The 22,079-nt window shown below is 56.6% G+C and overlaps 1 protein-coding gene across 2 annotated transcripts in view; it reads left to right on the top strand.

Moving 5' to 3' along the window:
- Rbm19 (RNA binding motif protein 19) overlaps positions 1-22,079 on the top strand; it is a 94,995-nt gene that overhangs the window by 47,883 nt on the left and 25,033 nt on the right. For both annotated transcript variants that reach the window (XM_023720635.1, XM_023720634.1), the window contains exon 22: positions 21,451-21,556. In XM_023720635.1, the coding sequence (XP_023576403.1) occupies positions 21,451-21,556 (106 nt within the window). The remainder of the gene's footprint in view (positions 1-21,450; positions 21,557-22,079) is intronic.

Genomic DNA, 22,079 nt, shown 5'->3' with positions numbered 1-22,079 from the left:
GGGCTGAGCGTGGGCCGTGCTGGTGTCCTACCCCAAATTCCCACTTCAACTCAGACTTCCACCCTGGGGGTCTGAATTCCTCTTACCTTAGGTTCTGGCTGCTGCAGTCCAGTTTGGGGCTGGATTTTCCAGCCTTGTGCTGCCAGGAACAGAGAGCTATATCCTGGAGCTGCCTCTGGCAGCAGCCATTGACCTGGGCGCCTGTGCGTGTCATGGACATCGGCAGCCTCTCAAGTTCTGGGTTGGCACCACCCGGCATGGGCAGGGTAGCCAGGGTGCTCCTGAGCAGTACAGCTCTCCAGGGAGAGGGTCTGATTTGTTGAGGAGACAATAGCAGAGCTAACTGAACCTCCTAGTGTTTGTAAACAGAGATGTGGCTGGCAAGGGGAGAGACCTGTTCTGGCCTCTCAGGGCATTTCACCTGGGTGACTGTCACCCAGTAAATGTCAACAACCCCGAACAGCACCGATATCCTCCACAAACCTGTGGGAGGGCAGTGCCACCCAGCAAGAGCTGCTGCCTTGGTTGATTTAATCCCTCATGGTGATACTGTGCCAGGTGCCAGCCTGAGTTCCCACACGCCTGTGTCGGAACTGCAGTTCTATGAGGGGGTCATACGTAGGCAGGCAAGGCTGACCCAGGGGAGGTCCTGGGCCTGCAGCTGAAGACCGAGCTGAAACCCAGGGCTGCCCAAGGCCCTGGGCCTGGAGCCTCGGCTTCCTCATCACTTGGGTGCAGGAGCTGATGCCTGTCTGCCACCCGCACGTTTCCTGAGTTGCTTCACGATGCACATAGCAAAGCTGGGGGAGTGGAGTGAGCAGTACACAGCAGTGCAGGGCCGCAGGCACACCCAGCATTCTGAGGGGCTGAGACAGGAGGATCACAAGTTCGAGACCAGCCTAGGCAACTTAACAGGACTGTCTCAAAATGAAAAATAAAAAGGGCTACAAGTGTAGCTCTAGGTGGAGCACTTGCCTCGATGTGCAAGGCCCTGGGCTCCATCCGTAATTTGCCTCCCCACAAAAAGCATTTTCCTTACAACAAAAACAGAATGTGTTTTTTTTTTGTGGGGTGTTTGTTTTGTTTTGTTTTGTTTTTCTTTTTGTTTTGCCTTTTTAGACAGGGGGCCCAGGTAGATGGCTCAGTGGTGTAAGCACCTGCCTGGCAAGCACGAGGTCCTGAGTTCAATTCCTGATACCAAAAAAAAAAAAGGGGGGGATTTCCACTGAGACAAGGTCTTGCTATGCGGTTCAGGCTGACCTTGAACTCACTTTGTAGCCCAAGCTGGTCTCAAGCTCACAGCGATCCTCCTGACTCAGCCTCCTGAGTGCTGGGGTTACAGGCATGGGCCCCCACACCTGGCTAGTGTTTATTATAACTGTATCACAATCACCAAACCAGGCAGTTTAGATGCAGCGTTATCATCTAATCCATAGGTCTTATTCAAATTTTTTCCACTTTTCTAAATGATGACTTTGATAGAAAAACAGTCCAACCCCTTTTAAGCATCAGCCGAGTCATATTCCACCTCGCTTCCGCACCGCTCCAGTTTCCTTTGGGTTCAGAACTGTGGCTTGGTATTTCCGAGTTCACTGTGGCCCTGACATTTCTGAAAGGTCCTGCGGGCTGCTTCGTGGCTGTCCCCACTTGTGCTGGCCGGAAGCGTCCTCTTGGCTGGACTGGACTATGTCAGTACTAGACTTGGCCTCGAGCTGTGAGGTGCGCTGTCTTTGATCTCTTGGTTTCAGTGCTTTCAGGCGGTTTTTCCAGTTACTGTTTTTCTTTTATGTAACTCGTGAGTACCTCAGAGGAAACTTCAAGAGTTTGGAAACACCCACGGTCCGGGCTCACTGTCTTAATTTTAGGGTCTGCTGTTGAGTCTTACATAAATTATTTGCCACTAAGTTGGTTGCCAGACGGTGACTCTGAAGTGCCGCCGTTCCTCCAGAGCCACTGCTTGGTGCTCTCCCCCCGGGAGGGGCTCTCCTCCATGCTGTCCACACAGAATATTTCATTTTCCAGTGTGGACTCAGGGGTCTTTATCCGAGTTAGAAACTGTCTCTGTCATCCTTTGGCTTTGTTCCTGAGATTCTCTGGTCTGGCTGCTGGGAGGTGTGCAGTGTATTGTGTATCCCCTCCCCCCTCCCCCACGCGCACGCCCCCCCCCCCCGTTCCCCCTTATTATTAGCTTTAAGCACTTCCTTAAGATTATTGTAGGCAGAGCTGGGCATGGTGGCACACATCTGTAATCCCAGCGCTCAGGAGGCTGAGGCAGGAGGCTCGTTGAGAGTTTGAAACCAGCCTAGGCTACAAAATGAGCTCAAGGCCAGCCTGAACTGCAGTGAGACCCTGTCTCAAAAAGAAAAAAAAAAAAAAAAAAACCATTGCCGGCAGATATTCCAGCTCCTCTTGTACTCCCTCAGTCCTAGCACTGGCCTTAGCCTTGCTCTGAGGAACCGAGTTCTTGCCAGTGGTTGTTGGGACTTCGAGCCCCACGCGTGATGCCAGTTCAGTTCGGAGCAGCTTCTGAGCCTCAGTACAGTGTGGGCTGAGTCACTCTTTGGGACAGGGACCCTCCTGCACGTACAGAGCGTGGAGCCTCACCCCGGGCCTCTGCCTACTGGATGCCAGTGGCACCCTGCACCCACTTGTGACAACCAAAAAATGTCTCCAGCCGTTGCCAGAGTCCTTGGGCATAGAGGTGGGAACCAGGACAGATGTGCCTGAGTAGCCACGCCCAGCCCAGCACACCTGTGATCCCAGCACTTTGGAAGGCTGAGGCAGGAGGATCACGAGCTCCAGCCCGCCTTGGGCGTCTTCATGAGATGCCACGTCAAGATGAAGAATGAGACGAAGCTGGGGACATAGCTTGGTGCGAAGGCCACAGGTGCAGTCCCCAGTTGTGTGAAGTTGCCCCTGGTTGAGAGTCTAGCTCTCCTAGCAGACAGAGCTGGGGAGCCCCATGGGCAAATGGACTCACGCAGACGCCTCTGCTCCTGGTCCCGGCGTGTGTCCCAGGATCCCTTCTGCCGTCCTTTACATGTTATTCTTTCTCATCTCCATCTGGGAGAACCGCGCCCCTGTTGTCCACCCTGTATTCACTTTACTCACCCAGTGCATGCATTTGTCTTTTTCCAAATTTTTGACCCAGTGGTGGTAAGCTTTTTAATGCTCACCTCTGTCCATTTTCCCTTTCATTTTAAGATTATTTTTCCCTTACCACATGGATGCTTATAAAAATAGATGCAGCCCCAACATAGTTGAACATGTAGAAGAATTAGATGGTGAGCTCCAGTGAAAGTGGCAGTCATTTTCACTGTCACAGCCCCCGCACAGCGCTGGGCACATAGTAGGTGCTCACTAAAGATGAGTGCTGTGTTCAGGTCTGCAGGGTCCTTGGATGGCCCCTGAAGTAAAGGCCTGGCCCCAGGCCCTGATGCTACCAGAGGTGGTGGAACCCGGATGGCCCAGTGGACATTCACATAGTGTCACTGAGCTGTGTCCTTAGGAGGGTTAGGAGTCCCTGCTGTGTCCCCCCCCCCTTCTCTTTCCCACCATGAGCTGAGTAGACTCAACTTCCATTTGTTTTCCCCAGTGGAAGGGAAAGGAGGGGCGGATGCCATAAGCTGCCTTTGGAGAGCACTGGCCACAATGGCCCAGGGGTCAGCAGGACTTTGCCTGGCCAGGGCTGGAAACAAGCGACTGGGTTCCCACGTCTGAGCCCTAGACAGTGAGACTGAATCATGGAAAGGACAGAGATTCAGTCCCCTCCCGCTCAGCCACGAGTCACGTGGCCCTGTCCCCTCACCAGGACCCACAAGTCCCCCATCTCTGAGACAGGAGGGGCAGCACCAGGATCACCACAGAGAGCCCCAGGGTGTGCAGGTGACCTGTGGCCTGGTGCTTGGGGCTGGAGGTCAGAGCACAGGGCTCTGCTGCTGTGTGGAGCTTTGAGTTCAGGCCTCAGTTTCTGCATCTGTAAAATGGGGATTAGTAGTCAGTAGCACTCGCCTTGTGTCGTGAGCATTATGGAAGTTAATGGTAAAAATCAAATGTGGTTTTTGTTTGTTTTGTAGTACTAGGGATTGAATCCAAGGCCTTTTGCTGACCTACATCCCCAGCCCTTTTTTTCTTTTTTTTGAGACAGGACCTTATTAAATTAGTGTCATCCTAGGCAGGCTCCAGCCCGTGATCCCCCTGCGTCAGCCTCCTGAGTTCTGGAATTACAGGCACGCCCCACTGCCTGGCTCTGGCTGTGGTGCTGCACACGTGTGAGTCTGCCTACCAGTGGCGCAGCAGTCGCGCCTCCGCTGGGGCGGGCACTAAGAAGGGACTGCTTCGTTGGCAGCCTTCGCTCAGCCCCTCTTTTTCCCAGTTCCTCGGTAAGAATTCAGCTAATGGAGCCCAGAGCCACCCTGGCCCGTGGGCTGCTCACCACTGAGGACGCTGCCTGCACTGGACAGCGCTCCTGTCCTGTGTCCTTGGGGCTAGCTGCCCACAGCGCACCACAGCCCACCAGCCGTGTCCTGCCACTGCCAGGCTCTCCAGCCACCCTGTGCCTCCTCACAGTGTGCAGATCCTGAGACCGGATTGGTTTACGGAGGATAGCTCTCCTCTATGCGTTTTCTGTTCTTCAATTCCTCTTTCTCTTTCTTGTTCTCCTCCCCCTACCCTTTGCACCTGGCTCCTTCCAGGGCCCTCAGATCCAGAGTAAGTCTTGACCCCACACCCCTAAGGGTACCCGAGGAGTGCACCTGTGGAGCTGCGTCGCCTGGAGAGCACTTGAGCCTTGGGACTGGCCCCCGTCCAGGGGGCCGTGAGCCCTCGCCACGCCTTTCCCTGGCTGTCAGCCCTGGGCCCCCTCGGCCTCTTACTCCAGGCCTTGCTAAGCAGGCCACACCCAGTCTTTGTCCTAAGACTGTGTAGGAGCCTAGAGCTCCTTTGAAGGAAAACCTGCCTGTTCTTTTGCTTCTGAGGAGTTTGGCGGGCGTGCAGATCTGGTGCGTGCTGAGGCAGTGCTCGTGGGTGTTGAGCTCGTACTTGCTCCCTGCAGAGTGGCCCAACTGCCCCGCCCCTCACATTCAGGCCCCCCTGAGCTGCTTGGGTCACAGAGCCCTGGGCCTGGTTTCTGCCACATGAGTGGTGACAAAACACCCAACCTACGACTCACGGGAGGTGTACTTAGCTCACAGTTCCGCAGATTCAGTCCATGGTCAGCTGGCTTGAGGCTCAAGGGTGTGGGGGAAGGAGCTGGCGGAGAAAAGCTGCTGGGGAAGCAGAGTGGAGGGGAGCAGCTGGGTCAAGAAGGTACCCCTGCCAGTCCTGAGACCACTGCCAGCCGGTCTCACACCCGTCGGTGCGCTCGGAAGTCATCAGGAGGAGCACACCGGTGAGCTCGGCACGAGCTCGGCTCCTGCCCAGTGCAGCTGCCCTCCCAGCGCAGGACTTCCGGGGAAGAGCCCAGCTCTGAAGCATAGCCGGGTGGAAACAGCGAGCCTGGCGCTCCCCAGTGGCCTGCTCTCTCTCTGGTACACCCAGTGGGGATTTCTTTCTCTTCAGTCAAACCACAGAGCTCCAGCCCCAGGAATCCTTGAGTAACAGCCCCTGCCCTGGCTCCTCCTCCACGTGGAAGAGACAGGAGAACAGGGCCCCTGACAGGCCTAAGATGTGGATTCCCAAGGATAGAAGCTACCAGGACTTGGGGGCAGCCAGTCTGGGACCTGCCCAAGGGTTCAGGCAGAAGCTTAGTGGGAGGAAGGCAGCTGCACAGAGCCTCCCTGCCGTGGGCAGGTGTGACGGGCCACCCCCCACGCACGCTGAAGACTCTGCTCCACTCCCAAGGCAGCTGGCCCCAGTGATGCCCAAGAGTGGCGCCGCCCAGAAGTAGTGCAGGGATTTTAGAGGGAGGGATTTCTCCAGGGTCCTGGCGACCAAGACAGGGGCCCCGTCACTCCTCCAGCAAAGGCTGCCGTGCTTTCTCTCCTGTCGTGCCCCAGTCTCATCCGTACCCACACGGGCCAGGAGGGGGAGGGAAGAGCCCCTCAGAGGCTCATCTGTCATTTGAAGGAAAGACACTCCTGGCTTCAGATGCAAAGGGAACAGACCTGTGCCCAGAAGACGCTGCATCTTGGAGTGGAGGTCCCTGTAGTTTTTCTAATTCACTTCTCTCCCTCCCACAAAAGCAGATAAGTAAGGCATTCCCACCTGCCTCTGGGTAAAAAATGTTCTCAGCCTTCCTTCTCCCCCACCAGGGCCCTCCTCTAGCTCCGGGAACTTAGATTATTTTTCGGAGGCGGGGACGTGAAGCCACACGACACTTGTCCTCCTTCCTCCCTTCCCGTGACAGATCGTTAAATTATTCCGAGGGAACCAGAGCTCTGAGGCTAAATTACCAGGACGGCCGTATCATGGCAACTGTACCTGGCTCGCCTTCTATCACTTTCCTCTGCAGCTGCTGTGGCGGAAAACTTGGTACCAAGAAGTCACCACGGGGCAGGCGGGGAACCGAGGACAGCTCCTTCCTTGAGCAGCACCCCTGCCAGGTGCAGTTCGAGATGCCTTGTGGCCCATGTGGTGTTGGCTGAGGGCGGCATTTCTAGAAGAGGCAAGGCAGACTGGGCCCCAGCCCTCGTGTCCCTGGCATTTACCCCCCTTCTCTCATTACTTATTATTGAGCCCAAGGTGTGGTCATGGGGGATATGGTGGTGGCCAAGACTGCTGAGGCCCCTGCTGTCCTGGAGCTGCCACACAGGTGGGAAGTGGACAGCGACTTAGGTGGCCTCAAAGCAGTTACTGCAAATGCTGGTTAGGGGGCCACAGAGCAATGGTGCCATCAGGGCCAAGGGCTGGGGCTGGGGTGTCCTCTGAGAGACCGTGGCTCCACCACCCTACCCTGAGTGATGGAGTCTCGTTCGCAGCATTTACGCCATCCTGCTGCCCCAGTGAACCCAGAGCCACTTGAGAGGCAACTCATGCAGAAAAACATCACAGTGGCCACAGAAAGAGCCAGCTTGTTGGTCTGTCTGTCGGTCTATTGGGATCTCAGTTAGAAACGCACTCCTGTTTAATACATCCAGCTCCGTGCAGATATGGGTGCAGGACCCCAGAAGGAAGAGCCGAGGCACAGGTCCACAGCCCAGAGGTCACTGCCAGGGACAGGTCACACCCAGCGGCCCCTGGAGTGAGCGGCTGGGCCTTGCTTAGTGTCTCCTCGACCTTTGAGCATGCTGCCCTCGTTTGCTGCTTCTGGGCCGTGCATTCTTCCAGGGCCTCCTGGGCTTCACCTGTGACCCTGACACTGGTCCTGGCTGGAGCAAGTCACACTGCCATTGAGCTTGGAGAGGGAGCTGCCCAGGCCTCCAGAGCAGGAGGTCATGGGAAGAAATGCCAAAGCCTCTCTCCGTAAGCCTGCTAGCCTCCTGCACTGACACCTCGCTGGAGCCCCCTTGGGGTAAATGGAGCAGGAGGAGGAGGAGAAGGGGGAGGGGCCAGTGTGGCACCAAAGAACCTAGGCTTTGGGCTCCCACGATGGATACTGGTTGAGCCTGAGCTCCCTGGCAGCCTAAGCAATAAAGGAAACAAGTAGTTTTGCCGGGGACCACGTGGAGGGGGGCTGATCGTTGTTCCTTGCACCACACTCTTAAGGGGAAGGAATGAACAGCAGCCTGGCTGCGGGTGAAAAGGAGCTGGTATTTGAGTAGTCAATGAGGTTTTAACCCTCTTTAAAAAATAATCTTGTAAAAAAAAAATCTCGTAAAATATTTGATTATTTTTATCAGTCCCCTACATGGTGTAAAAGTAAATGGAATAAATGCTTTGTCCGTCTTTGGTTCTCGGGGAGATGGCGCTGCAAGGTGGACTTCCTTCTTGCAGCCACCCCAGGGACCCGCAAGCCGCGAGACGCCTCCCTGCACTGTCCCAGTGCCAGGCACCCCACGGAGGAGCCCGGGAAGTGAAGCTGTCACAGTGCTGTTCACCGGGGCTGCCACCCTTCACCCTCCGAGGTGGACCAGGCCTCTAGCTGTGAGCCAGTTCCAGCCTCTCACTCTGCACTCAGCCCCAGCCCTCCGCGAGGGTCTGGCCCTGAGCCATGGCCGGCTCCCCGAAACAGCGCCACCTCGTGGCTCCTTGGGTACGGGACGCGTGGATCAGCGAGGTCCAGAGAGCCCCAGACGGGCTTCCTTGCCTCTCATAATTAAGAAAAATAACCCCTGGGCAAGCAAGGAGGTAAAGACACATGTTCTGTGGGAGAAACAGTCAGGATGCAGGGTGGCTGAGAATGGGGCCAGGGTCGGGGTGGCAGCTGCTGTGGGTCGGGAATGGTGTGATCTGGCGCGAGGCTTCTGGGGCTTCTATAAAGAGCAGGAAACGGATGTTTTCAGCTTTGCACCTCAGGTACCCTGCTGCTGTAGCTCCAAGCAGTGATGGACAGAGTTGGAAATTTCTGATGAATTACTTTTGTGTATTTATCGGTGAGATCTGGCCCTCAGGCTGTGCTTTGCTGGCCCTGGTGTGACAGCTTCGCTCACCCTTCCCTCTCTTGGTTATGAAAACGGAGTCACTGTCGCAGTGCTGAAAGTCCATAGAGAACAGAGCTGGGCCTTGGTCACACACCTGGGCTCCCAGGATCAGCCGCGTGAGCCCTCAGCCCAGGTCCGCTGCTCGCGAGGCCCCCCACCCCAGGGTGTTGCTCAGGGTGGGCCAGTGGTGTGGCGGGGGAAGGGCTCGCAGTAGGCTGCACTTCCACCCGCTGCGTAGGCCAGGGCTGGTCATATGGCTCTGCTGACTCCGCCTACTGCAGGGCTGGGGTGCTGTGGACATTTGGAGAGTGGTCCTGGACCCTGACCACATCCACAGTGACCACACACCGCCCTTGTGGGCCCTGATCACTGAGGGGCTCTGGGGTGGCAGGAAAGGTCATTCCCCCCCGTGGACACCACATGACATATCTTTTGTGGTGTTGGAAAGTGGGACAGACAGGACATCCCTGCGGCCACCAAGACAGCCCTATAGGGTTTGAGGTGACACCGACCTGTGGGCTCAAAATGCCATCGCAGTCTTGACACTTTGTTAGGTGCAAGATAGTGCCTGTACCCCTCCTTTGCCCCAGCTGCGGAGTGGGCTTGGGTCCCCGCCTGGCAGCCCCCAAGACCAGCAGACCTCACAGCTGTCACTACTTGCCCCCCACACACACAGTGTCTGCGTGTGTTCTGTCCTTCATTCACCCATGTCCACTTCTGGGTGCTCTGTGAGGTCCTGGCTCTGCACCATGTGTGTCAGGTACACTCTCATGTCACGTTACCGGGACTTCGTGGTGTGTGGGCACTGTGGCACCATTTCACAGACGGGCATGCTGAGGCAGAGTGGAGCCGAGAGCTGCTGCACCTCCAGACTTCCCGCCTCCTCCAGGCTGTGGCAGGCCTTCCGTGCTCGGACGCAGACTCAGCCCCGCTGTTGCAGGTGCAAGCTCCCTGCAGGGCCGCAAACACATCTGCTCCACACGGAGCTTCTGTTTCACAGAGGCTCCGATCCAGCCAGGAACACTGAGGCTCATTTTAATTATGTCCCCCCACCCCCGGCATGAGAGGCTTTGATTATTTTCCATGACCCCCCAGCCCAGGGTGCACATCAGGGAAAGTGGGAAAGCTGTGGCCACGCCTTGTAATCCAAAGGGACCTGGGTGTTGGGCTGTGGCTCTAGGACAGCCCCTTGCCTGAGGCGGGGATACCAGGGCCCTGTGCATCACCAGAGACTGATCCTTTATTCTTCCCTCCTTGCCAGCTGCCAGCGATGCTCTTGAGCTCTCTGGTGAGACAGCAGTGGCTGCTGCAGTGGGAACTTCCCTCTTCTTCCCGACTGTGATTTTCCTGCACTTTTTCTTCACTTCTCCTTTTTGGTTTTTCCACACCCCGAATCCTATCTGGCCCTGGTTCGGGTTTTTAATGGAGAAAAGCACCCCCACCTGCAGACACCAGCAGCAGCTCACCCTGGCTCCCAATTCTTGCCTCCTCCTTCCAGAGCCCCCTGAACAGCCCACCAGCAGCTGTGCCTCTAAGGTCTCCTCTCTCTCTGTCCCATGCCCCTGAACCTGAGGTAGAGCTGATGCCTGACCCAATCCCGAGCCCCCTTCTCCCAGGCATAATTGAATCAAGGTCTGTGTTGGTTTGTTCAGCCCCAAACAAATGGTCCATCTCACAAATCCATCTCTCCCTTTTCCCTTACAGCTCACCAGCCGTCCTGAGCACCAGTTGTTTTATTGTTGTTTTCTTTCCCAGACTTTTAAAAATAACATCTGTCCCAGCAGGGGTGAGTGCCTATCCTCCCCCGAGAGCCGGGGGCCTCAGCAGCATGAATCACTGCAGCTCGCAGCTGGCTGTCCCCAGCTGCCCTCTGAGCCTCCAAGGCCACCCCTAGAACGCAGGGCGGCTCGAAGTTGCCTGTGGCCCACACCCTCGACAGAGGCCTCCCCTCTGCTGTTGTCCCTGGTCGGCGAGAGGCCTCGCCTTGTCTGGGGTCTCAGAGTTGCGGCTACCTGGTTACTTGAGGCACAATCTCAGGCCATACCCTTCTCAAATAGAAAAGTGGCTCCCAACTGTGTGTGACCCATCAGTCCTAGGGCTTCCTGCCAAGACACAGGGGGACTCCTGCCGAGGGGACAGGGAGTGTCTGAGGTGGGCTTTCTAGAATTTTTTATTTTTTATTTTTTGGCGGAACCGGGGATTGAACTCAGACCCTTGCGCTTGCCAAGGAAGTGCTTATTCCACTGAGCCACTCCCCAGCCCCCGGGCTTTCTAGAATTGTGTTGAGCAGAAGTGTCTCTCCTAATGGCAACTGTCAGAAGAAACTTCTAGCAGACTGAGCTTTTCCAGAGCTACCCACATATCTGTCTTCATCTCCTAGGCCTCTTTCCCACCTCCTCCATCATTTGCTTGGTGGCTTCTTAGTGACAGGCTCCCACTAGAGGCTGAGGGAGGGAGGCCTTGTCCCCCACAGGGCTGCAGTCAGCACCCACCATCTCCCTGCATGCCCTGCTTCCTGTTTCCGGTCCTGAGGACCTGACCATAAGAAGGGCCAGGATCCAGAAAAGACCATCACCTGGGAAGAACCCAGCCTTCGCCTTGTGGAGCATGGGCACTGTCCTGGCGCTGCCCCCTCAGTCATCCAGCAGGGAAACGGATCCTAGCAAGCAGGGAAGAGAGTGCAGTAGATCACAGTGCTGGAGAACGCCAGGAAGCTGGGCAGGTGCTGCAGACATACGTCCTGTGCAGGCAAGAGCGGGCTAGTGAAGCCTTGAGGTGGCTTCCCCTAGCCCGGCACCCTGGCCCTCCCCTCACTGTTAAACAGGGCCATGGCTGAGCTAGAGCCATTCGGGTCATGTATTTGCCTCTTTGTGAGTAGGTGAGGTGCCAGGCTCCAAGCTCTTAGGGACCAGCATCCCACCTAGGAACAGACATGCCCAGCTCAAATCAGCGTGTCCCGTGTGCCTCATCAGTGCCTTTGTCACCTCTGTTGTAACATATCAGTGATCTCTGAAAATAGGGACTATGCAGTGAGAATTTTCCTTCAAGACTAGTGCCACCGCCTCCTCCTGCAGTGAGGGACACAGCCCAGGCCACAACCTGGGGGTTGGTGGGAGCTACTGAGGGCAGCTCCTGTGCACCCTGCCCCAGGTGTCCCTGCACCTGACTGATCCACTTGTCTCGGGGTCACCTTGGCCACCTTCCCTCCGTGTCCCCTGCTAAATCAAGATCTAGCAGGATCTTCATGTCCTCACACAAGACTTCAGATAGACTCCAACCAGCTAAAGAGAACGGGCTGACACAGAGCGGCTCAGGGTAGTGAGTTCATGAAGTGGGGCTTCGTTAGGGCTTTCAGCACTGAAGTGGATCCCAAAGAAATGAAATTGATCCATCTGAGGGTTTTTTGCTTTGAAATGGGACCTTGCTAAGTAACCCAGGCTGGCCTAAAACTAAACTTTACCTCTTCCTACCTCAGCCTCCTGAGCAGGTGTGGACCAGTGGCAAGGGTGTCTACCTGTCAGAAACCATACTCTCTCAGGGCTGTGGGTCCAGCCACCTGTTCTGTCTGGCAGGGCACTCACCCCACCAATGTGACTCCCACCACAACCTCCCAAGTTCCTGTACCCCACTTCAACAGAAGCAACTCTAGGATGGTTGAATGGGAGCGAGAGATTCTGATCCAGGTGATAGGAAGCAGCCCTGGGGACAGGGGTGTGTGTGTGTTCCATCACCCCACCCCTAGGCCCTGGAAGAGTGGTAGAGGTGGAAGGTGAGCTGCAGCCTCCAAAGGCGCAGCATATTGCCCTGGTTCTCGCACTTTCCAGAGTTGCCGTGGAGACGCGGGGTGGGAAGGGTGGCAAAGACAGCGAACGGTGAGATGCGTGGTAGGTGAATTCCGTAACCAGTTTCAAGCTAACTGCTCCTCTCCCTCTCTAATTTTTGTCCTTCCTCCTCTCAAACATTGCCTGTCTGGAGGATAACGACATGAAAGGGTATTAAATTGGGTCTGAATGTCCACCTCTGGCTGGCCACACTCTTGTAACGATTTCATTAGCCTGAATTATCCACTTTATTTTCTTGTAATGGGATTAGCTGTACTCAAGGCAGCTGCAGACCAGAGGGGGCGAGCGTGGGGAGGGCGTCCGCTGTGGGTTTCATTAACTCCAGAGGAGGGCAGAGGGCAGGGCTAACTGGACGCCACCCCAGGCCCAGGTCGGCCCATCCCCACAGTCTAAGGGGACCAGGACACCAGCTCCCCACAGTCATGCTCAGCCCAGGGCAGGCACAAGGGCTGGGTCCAGCTGAAGGACAGTTTCTTCCCGTTGTCTTGTTGAGCTAGTAGGGCGTGTGTGCGAGATGGGGAAAGGCCCCCGGGTGACGAGGTCAACGCCCCCTGCTCACTTGGTCATCTCAGCTGCCCGGTGGACGGCGCTGGGCTGTCCGTGCTACAGGTGCTGATGAACACAGCTTCTGCATGTGCAACTTCTGATGCAGGCCAGGGGCCGGTGCCCATTTCACAGATGACAAAATCGAGCCTCAGAAAGGCGGCAGCACGTGCAGTCGGACTCCAGACTTGGGCTCTGGGTGCTGCTGTGACTCAGCCCCTGCCTGTCAGAGCTTCTGCAGTGCCACCTACTTGATGCGGTCCCTGGCGAACTAAAGGTGTCACGTGATATGAAAACAAGGCACAGGAGTGCACTGGGGTCCCACTTGGTACCCTGCCCGGTGCACCATGTACCTTAAGTCATATAAGGAGTGGCCCCCAAAGTGCCGGTCAGCAGAGTGAAGGGCAGAGCAGGGAACAAAAGACTAGATTCTAGGCTGGGGAGATGGCTCAGTGGAATAAGCGCTTCCCTGGCAAGTGCAAGGGCCTGAGTTCAATCCCCAGTTCGGCCAAAAAAAAAAAAAAAAAAAAAAAACAAACAAAAGCATGAAATAAAAAGACTAGATTCTAGATTTTATCTCAGCCTTTAAATTTTTCTAATTTTTAAACATGCAGAGATGGACTTAGTGTACCAGAAGCGTAAGCACGTGTTGTTTAGGTGCACATGTAGTGGAGATACCTTCTCAACATCTTACCAGGGTAGACACTCACCTAAGGGGAAAAGATGGAGAGCTGCCAGCTTAGAGTCGGTGCCTCGGAGGCCAGAGCCAGTCCTGTCCTCTGTCTGCCCAGCCCAGGGCCCTGAGCCCACCCCATGGGGGACACGTGGAAGTCCTTGCCAGGTGCATGCAGGGTCCACGGGCCCAAGCAGCAGTCTCTGAGACCCCAGCTGCACTTCAGAGCTAGGTGTGAATGGTACCTGGCTCCCTGTAGGAGCAGCCACAAGTGTGTCCTCTCCAGGGACAGGCCCCATTCAGGATTCTTGGTGGCAAGAGCCCGCAGAGTCCCCGAGAAACCACAGTCTCTGAACACAAGCAGGTGAGGGGCGGCAGGCTGCAGGTGACAGGTAGGTGAGGTCACAGGGCCAGAAGGAAGAAAAGGACTCCTCACTGAGATCTCCTAGGCCCAAGTCAGAATGGAACTCACAAGGAGGTGGCACACAGCACCTGCCTTACCTGGTGACCTCATGTTTCAAATGTTCAGGGTTTGTCTCCAGTGCTGCAAAATGTTAGCCCCTGGATACAGGCTGCTTCTGAAGGAGGAGTGGTGCCAGTCCTGGGTACACTGTCAGCGTTGACAGCTAAGCTAGGTGGAGGGTCCAGGCCCTGTGGAACAGTGGCCCCCGACCTTGGGCAGGCTCAGGCTCACTAATTGCAGCCCCTGCAGTGGGCCAGGACTGTGTCCCTGACAGGCTCCCTCCCAATGCCAGTGCCACTTGGCCCAGAGCCACACAGATGGGTACTTGCTGCTGGCCAGTTCCCCGGGACCCCTCACTCAGCTCTCTTGGCTCCTTTGTGAGTCGGTGTGGCTTTGAGAGACTGCGGCTTGGAGAAGGCCACCTCCCTTGCCTCCATTGCCCTTAGTTATTGGCATGGCGTGGCTCACCCTGGGTCCCCAGCCCTTGGCCAAAGCCTCCACTTTTTGGACCAGGTTCCCGATGCTGGCAGCTCTGCAGTGAGGTCCTGGGCACCGTCAAGAGTGCAGCCCTGCCCATTCCAAGGTGCCACTACCTGCTGGTGCCTCTCCTCTCACTCGTGTAGACCAGGCCATCTTCCTGCCTCTGCAAGGCCCAGTGAAGGGCAGCACACACTGATGGAGATCAGGCAGCCTTTCTGCACCGGCTCGCACCACGCTGCGTGGCGAGTAACTAGAGAAGTTCAGCGTAAAAGCCACTCTGAAGGAATGAGCCCCTAACGGAGTGGGGCTCCACACTGAGGCTAGAGCCTTTGGGTCGGCCTCGCGCATTCCTGCACACCGCCTGGGGCAATGCAGATGCCAGCCGCTCAGCAGCCTGTGGGCTTGTCTGTGGAGCTCCACATCTTCCTTCACTGCCAGGCAGCACCGTTCTGAAGTCCAGGTACGAGCCCCATCGATAATCATGGAGCCTGGACTGCCGCCTCGCGGGCTGCAGTTTAATCACTGCTCTCAAAAGTGTGAATGTGGGTACTTTGGAGGCGTCTCCAAGAGCTAGACACTCCCTGTACAGATAGGTGATCTTATTACATACAAGAGGACTGAGGACTCTGGCTCAGGTGTGACTCCTTCCACGTCGGCCCAGAGGTCACATGAGAATGCAGAGAAAGGACGGGGACCTCACATCCTGGGCCCTTGGTGAGGACTTGGATTAGGTGCAGGTCTGGAGGGTTTTCTGGGTGTCAGGCCAGTCCCAGAACAAAGACCCTGCCGTCCTGGGCTGTGCATTCTGTATCCAGTGAAAGAATGGGGAGACAGATCAATAGATAAGCCATGCGGACAGTGACCAGACACGATGGTGGAGCTGGCGGGCGGAGGAGGCGACAGTAAGAGGGTGGCCACCGACGGTGTCTCGAGGCAGCACTGGCACTGAGAATTGCGTGGCAGGCAGATGATGGTGGGGGTGTCCAGGTAAAGGGTGCCGGGTCACAGGAGGCACAGATGCAGAGGCCCCAGGGCAGGTGAGCATTTGGTGGAGGCGGGGACCCACGGGAAAGCCAGCGTGGGCTCCATAGGAGGACAGAGTGGCAGGGGGCGAGGTAAGACTGGAGAGCAGGCCAGGAGACATCCCGCCAGACGCAGCATGCAGCCCCAGGAGGAGTCTGGAGAGGACTCCGGGGCGGGGAAGCCCGCGGCACATTCTGCAGTGTGGGATCAGCAGAGCGTGGCGTTTATCCGTGGCTCTGGGCAGCAGTGACCACTGGGACCCTTGCAAGAGAGGGGATGCCAAGCACATGCCTGACAGGCGGAAGTCCCTGGGGAGCACCAGGGTGGTGGGTCTGACAAGTGTAGACCCTGGGACTGGGGCAGCAGCCGCCAGCGGAGTCTGCAGGTTTGAGGGCAGCCATGTCTTCCACCAGCTGTCACGGGGTATGTGCCTTCTGCAAGCCTCGAACAGGCAACGTGTTAACATGTGACGCAGTTTTCGGCCCTTTCTTGCATGACCCAGTTGCGTGCTCACACACAGTCAGTGAGACCCAAACCTGCATATGGTGATTCACACACACTTGTACAAACAGCGGTCATTGCAGTAGCATCCTAAGCTGTCAGTGTGTGTTCTCTTATTAAGCAGGCGTGTAAGTTTCCTTGTTTAATTGACACATAGCCCGAAACAGTTGCACTGCTCTCTGGGTGACCAGGCAAGCTTGGACCAGTGTATCGGGGGTTGCACAAGACAGGCTCCAGAGAGCCAGCTTCGGTGGCCAGCCTCCTCCGCTGCAGGCGACCTTGGAGACGAAGGGATAGATTTATCTCTAGCAGTCCAGTAAGCCTGTCTCTCCCCCTTACCTCAACTAGGACCCTTAGCTGTGAGGAAAGGAGCCATGGGCAGCATCTGCCACCCCCTGGCATACCACTGGGCCTGCACGTTCACTGGTGTGCCCCTTTAGGACTGGCCAGGGGAGTGGTGAACACAGATCAGAAAGTAGACCAAATCTGTCAAGATGCGGTTTTACCCAGTCTGCTGTGTCAGGAGGAACGGTGTACTGCCTGCTGCTGGCGAGGCCTCCTTCCCTGTGGCTGGCGAGGGTCCTTGGACTCAGGGTGAGGCCCAACCCGCCACCCATCTCTCCCCACACCTTGCACATTTGGGCTGTCGCTTGGTGCTAAGCAAGATAATCTGGGCAGACCCCAAGCTGGGGCTTGGGGTGAAGCACAGCGCTGGGCCCCTGTGGTAGAGAGTGAGCACAAGTGACCACGGAGAGGTGGGAATGACAGCGTCCAGGTCACGAGGGTCACATGAGTTAATGTCACCAAGTCTCAGCCAGGCGCAGAGCACAGCGGCCCCAGGACCTGTATGTGCAGAGACTTGGAAATCTGGCGCTGGCGGTGCAGCAGGAGGCTCTTTCATGCCAAGGGGCCTAGCCCTTTCCCCTACCTGCAGAAGGAACAGAAGCCAGCGCCTCCTTCCGGCACGACACCACCCTTCATCTGCTTCCCATCCCGCCTTGCTCGTCATCCTGGTCCCTTGGGCAGCAGCACTGTTTGTTCCCAGTGATGTCTGAGCTCGGGGAGCGTAGGCACTTCAACAGACGTCCCTGCGGGACACCCCTGGGCCAGGATCCAGGCCCTTCCCATAGATCCGAAGGGCAGCAAGGACTTGGGCCCTGAGAGCAGAGTTGCAGGAGCTCCCGGGGCTGTGCTCAACCCTTGTCTTCACTTGGGGGGAGAGAGAGGTACAGGGAGAGTCGTCCCTCTGCAATGACAGGCCTGGCCTACATGGAGGGGCATATCCCCACCCACCAAGCATACCCAGGGCACTCGTCGAGTCCGCCTCCAGCGCTGTGTGCAAACACACTTTGCACAGCCCGGCGTGTTTACCAGGGCTGGGTGTAATTGGCTTGCCTCCCTCTACACCTCCGTGCCCCCTCCGACCCACACGCCCACACCTCGGAAGAAATTAGCATCGTTGAAAACCCAGAACCTGCCACCAGTCCTGCACAGCGCCAGCGCTGCGGAGGGGGTGGGGCCACGGTGCGGGGAGTAATTGGTGAACCCGAGGTGAATGAAATAATTGGAAAAGTGAGGTGTGAGTTTGTTACCGGAGTGTGAGCTTGGTGGGGGAGGGGAGGAGGGCCGTGTTTAAAGCCCGGTATGTCCTCTTTATTCACAGCTTCTGATACAGTAATTGCTATTTTGTGGTTTCTATTATCTACACAGTGGGGAGCGTGTGCGTCTGTGTCCCCCAGCGCCAGCGCGAGGCTGCGCCAGGGAGGAGTCCTGGGAGCCCTGTGGCGTATTCCCTTCCTGGTCCTGGCAGGTCCACCCTACCTCACCCCAGCATGGTCCTCACTCCCGTGGGCAAGGGGCGCACGCACAACTTCCTTCAAAGGCCGCTCTTAAAAATGGCTCGGCGGACCTTGCCAGCAGATAAGACCTTCATAATGGCTGGTATTTATACATCGCTTATCTCCAAGGAGCTAAAGGTACTTCATTGATTTTTTTTTTCCTCCCCAGTCTTTTTCCCCCTCCTTTTTCCTTCTCTTCGGTTATCAGCCATCACTGCCATGGGCCTCTTGTGAGACTGCACGTGGTCTGACAAGCACCGACCTCCTCTGTCCAACGTTAGCCCAGCCCCAGGAGAGGAGCCCACCTGGGCCTTGAGTGCCCGGGCTCTGGACATGGGTGGTCACTGCATCTCTGGCCCTTGGGTTTTTCATGCAGGACGCTGTAGCCCCGGGTTGTTGTTATGTCTCGAGATGCCATGCGTCAGAGACCCAGCGCCTGCAAGGCACTCCTTGGTGGTTGGGGTGATGGCGGCAGTGCTGGTGTCCTGAAGCCCCACTGTACATTGGGGAAGTGGCCACAGATGCCTGAACGCTTCCTCCAAGATCTGGCTCTACACCTCCAGCTCCTTAGCGCAAGCTCCTGTTCACACTCTCGCTCTGGCAGACTCGCGTAAAAGGAAGGAACCTGCTGCCCGTATCCATCTACTGGAAGCTGCCTGTGCCTTACACTTGCATGCACCTGTCTGTCTAGAAGCCCCAGACTGAGGCTGTGACCTCCGCACATTCCCAGCAGGCTGGGACGGGCCACCTAGATCCCCTTCGCTGCCTGAGATCTCTGTGGATCCAGAGGGTCCTTCTGTCACAGCTCCCCCTGCCAAGCTCTCGAATGCCACTTCTGTGGGCCGTGGAAGCCCAGCCCCTTCAGCCTCCTCACCAGCTCCTTTTTCCACCTTTTAATTATTTTCCTCGCCTTTCTCAGGACTCTCAGCTGCTTACCATGCACGGAGCATCCCCAGCTTGCAGTGTGCTGCAGAGTCAGGAATTAACCTCAACAGTCTCTTCTCTCTCCTCTCCTATCCTCTCTTCTCTCTTCTCTCCTCTTTTCTCTTCTCCTCTCCTCTCCTCCTCTCTCTCTCTCTCTCTCTCTCTCTCTCTCTCTCTCTCTCCCCCCTCTTTCTCCTCTCTCCTCTCCTCTCTTCTCTCTCTCCTCTCTCTTCTCTCTTTTTCCTCTCTCTGATACACATGTGCACAAACAAGTACACACATGTGCATGCACCAAATACATACCTACACATACATAGCCTGGCTCACGAGAGATTATATATGGCTGGGAAACCTGTGCAGAGTGCATTGAGCCCACCACAGAAGGAAGATTGGCCTGCTGTGGGCAGAAGGCTCATCTCCCCTGCTCTGGGGTCCCGGGCATCCTGGCTGCCCGAGCATTTGCACAGGGCTCTCTTAGCCACACCACATGGCTTCGGCTTTACCCGGGCCTGGCCAAGCCTCAGGAAGAAAAGGGGGTGTCAGCTCTTGAAACTAACCAATCTCTACCCCGGGAGCAGAAGAGAGGTGGAACAGGGCAGAAAGTGATCTCAAGCCTGGATTCCCTTTCAGAACTTTCTCTGCCACTTTCTACCAAGAACCAGTGGCTGCCCCCGGGACAGGGATGATGAGGCTGATGGCAAGTAGTGATGTTTGTGCCATATGCAGTTAGCCTGTGGCTTGTTCGTTTAACCTCACCCTTGGGCTAAGCACATGAAATTTACCAGTGGCTGTGTCTACCTTCGGGGCTTCTGTTTGTTTGTTTGTTCCGAAAATATCTCCAGGCATTCACACAGGGCCAGGTTGCCACACTCCTTGCAGCAGACCCAGCAGTGAGTGAGGTCGCTGTGCTTTCTACTACTCAGAGCAGAGTCTTGGGGCCAGGACACCATGAGCCATAACATTCCAGGGCTGACACTCAGCCCCAGAAGTGGGAAAGGCAGCTCCGAGCTAGCAGCAGAAATTGACCCAGGGGCCAGGATGAGATGGGGAGCTGGACAGAGGGACCAGCAACCCTGAGGTCCCAGGGGCTCCCTGAGAGCTTGGAGCCAAGTACCATTAACCTAAACGAAGCTGTAGGCACACTTGTATGTCCATCGCAGCCCTCCCTGTCCCAGCAGCGGCACAGCACTTCGGTGGAGGAAGAGAGGCTGCCGCATGTCTGTCATGGGATGTGTTGGCCTTTAGGTGGCAGAATAAAACAGCGTTTGCAGGCTGGGCTTCTGTTGCTCTCCACCCTCACCTCCTCACGCCACCTGCCCCGGCCTCTGGTCCCCAGCCCAGGCCCCTTCACTGCGGGGAGGCTGACGGGGCTCCACTGTGCTCCATTCCCTCCTCAGGAGGCTGGCCTTCCCAGCCTCCTGCCTGCGCACAGGAGGCGCGGGGAGGGGGAGCAGAGCTGCCGGGGACAGCTCAGAGGAGACGTGCGGATTCATTTTGAGGATTCATAATGCTGCGTCCCCGCTTCGTCCTGCCTGCAGAAATTGGGCTGCCAGATGCCTGGTCATGCTGGCAGGGCTGTAGGTTAACGCCTCGGATTTAGCTTATATCATTTCACGAGAGCTTACGGCCTTTACTATGTTTTTTACCCAGTCGGTCCCTGGCCCTGAAGCATCCTAGACCAATGTGTGCCTGTGTGTGCGCCCAGGCGGCCGCAAAGTGTGTGTAGATTTTCAAATAAAGTCATACCTCTCTTCAGATGCCATGCACATTAAATATTTATCGGCAGCAATTTGCACATATAGATTTGATAAATGGACGTTAGGAAGGGGATGGGGGTGGACAGTGAGAAGAGAGGGCCAGGGAGGCCTGGGAAAGCACGGCCCTTTGTGCTGGCGTCGCGGGGAGCTCATGCTCCGTGGAGGGGTGCAGGGCTTGAGCAGCCCAGGCGTGTGTACCTGCACAGCCTCTGTTCAGAAGAACAGGCCCCTTTTCTCCTCCACGGCTCTGCCTGGCTGGCTGAGCAGAAATCACAAGTGCGCCCGGAAGGCAGGGACGCAGCATGAGAGGAAGGGGGCGCTGGGTACCACTGAGCGTGCTGAGCCCCGAAGATACCTCAGGTCCTAGGCCCTGGGCCGAGGAGGCAGGGCCACTCTGCCCGGCCAGCCCAGCATGGAGTCACCATGTGCCCAGCTGGGTATGGAGAGGGCCTGGCAAGGTCGAGAGACCCCAGTGACCCCCTGTCCCACCCAGCAGAACCTTGCTCTCACCACAGCCTCCTCAGCTCTGCGACAGGGGTACAAGGCTGGTTCCTCTGGCACAGTCCCCACCCCTCCACTGGGCCGGGGAGAACAGGTGGTCTCCTGTTTTCATTGCAAAAGAACCAGAATTCTCCGTCAGTGTCTCCAACCTGCTATCCCTGCAGAGGGAGAGAGGGAGAGAGGGGGAGAGGGAGAGGGAGGGAGGGAGGGAGAGAGAGAGAGAGGAGAGAGAGAAGAGAGGGGGGAGAGAACACGAACGCATGCACGTGCGTGCACACCTCTGTGCCCCTACACATACTTCTTTATAACCCAAAGGAATAGATTAGTGTGGGATTTGGTCTTGCAGCCCCAGTTGTTCAACTCCTGTGTTTGCTTTTCATTTTTAGCACCTTCGGGGAGCTGAAGACGGTGCGTCTCCCAAAGAAGATGACAGGGACAGGCATGCACAGAGGGTTCGGCTTCGTGGACTTCCTCACAAAGCAAGATGCAAAGGTGAGAAGTGACCAATCTCTGCTGCCGTGCTCCTCCTTTGCCTTCCTGGTCCTTTTGGGGAATAGGGAGGTCACTGTCACTACCCAGTTTTGTCTTTGTTCCTTGACCCTGCTAATTTTACACTGTGACATTGTTGGAGGGGAAGGGAAAGCTCTGAGCTCTGTATTTGGAGGGAGGGACAGTGTCCACGGTCCCCTCCCTGGCTGTGCCTCTGCTAGGGCTCCCTGGGCCTCTCCATCAGGGGAAACTCGTGTCCAGGTGGCCCTGGTCCTGGGTGGTGTATGGACTTTGCAGTGTGGAAGACCACAGGGAAAAAGCAGAGTGTGGGAACTCTCAGCCGCCGCCTCCTCAGCTGCCTCCTGCACCTCCTCCTCCTCTTCTTCCTCCGCCTCTTCTTCCTCCTCCTCCCGTCCTCCGACTCTTCTTCCTCCTCCTCCCCTCCTCCTCTTCTTCCTCCTCCTCTTCTTCCTCCTCCTCCCCTCCTCCGCCTCTTCTTCCTCCTCCTCTTCCTCCTCCTCCCGTC

The sequence above is a fragment of the Octodon degus genome, unplaced genomic scaffold, assembly GCF_000260255.1.
Source record: "Octodon degus isolate 3935 unplaced genomic scaffold, OctDeg1.0 scaffold00076, whole genome shotgun sequence".
Classification (NCBI taxonomy): domain Eukaryota; kingdom Metazoa; phylum Chordata; class Mammalia; order Rodentia; family Octodontidae; genus Octodon; species Octodon degus.
The sequence above is the reverse complement of the archived record's forward strand: the minus strand, read 5'-3'. Positions and strand labels throughout refer to the sequence as shown.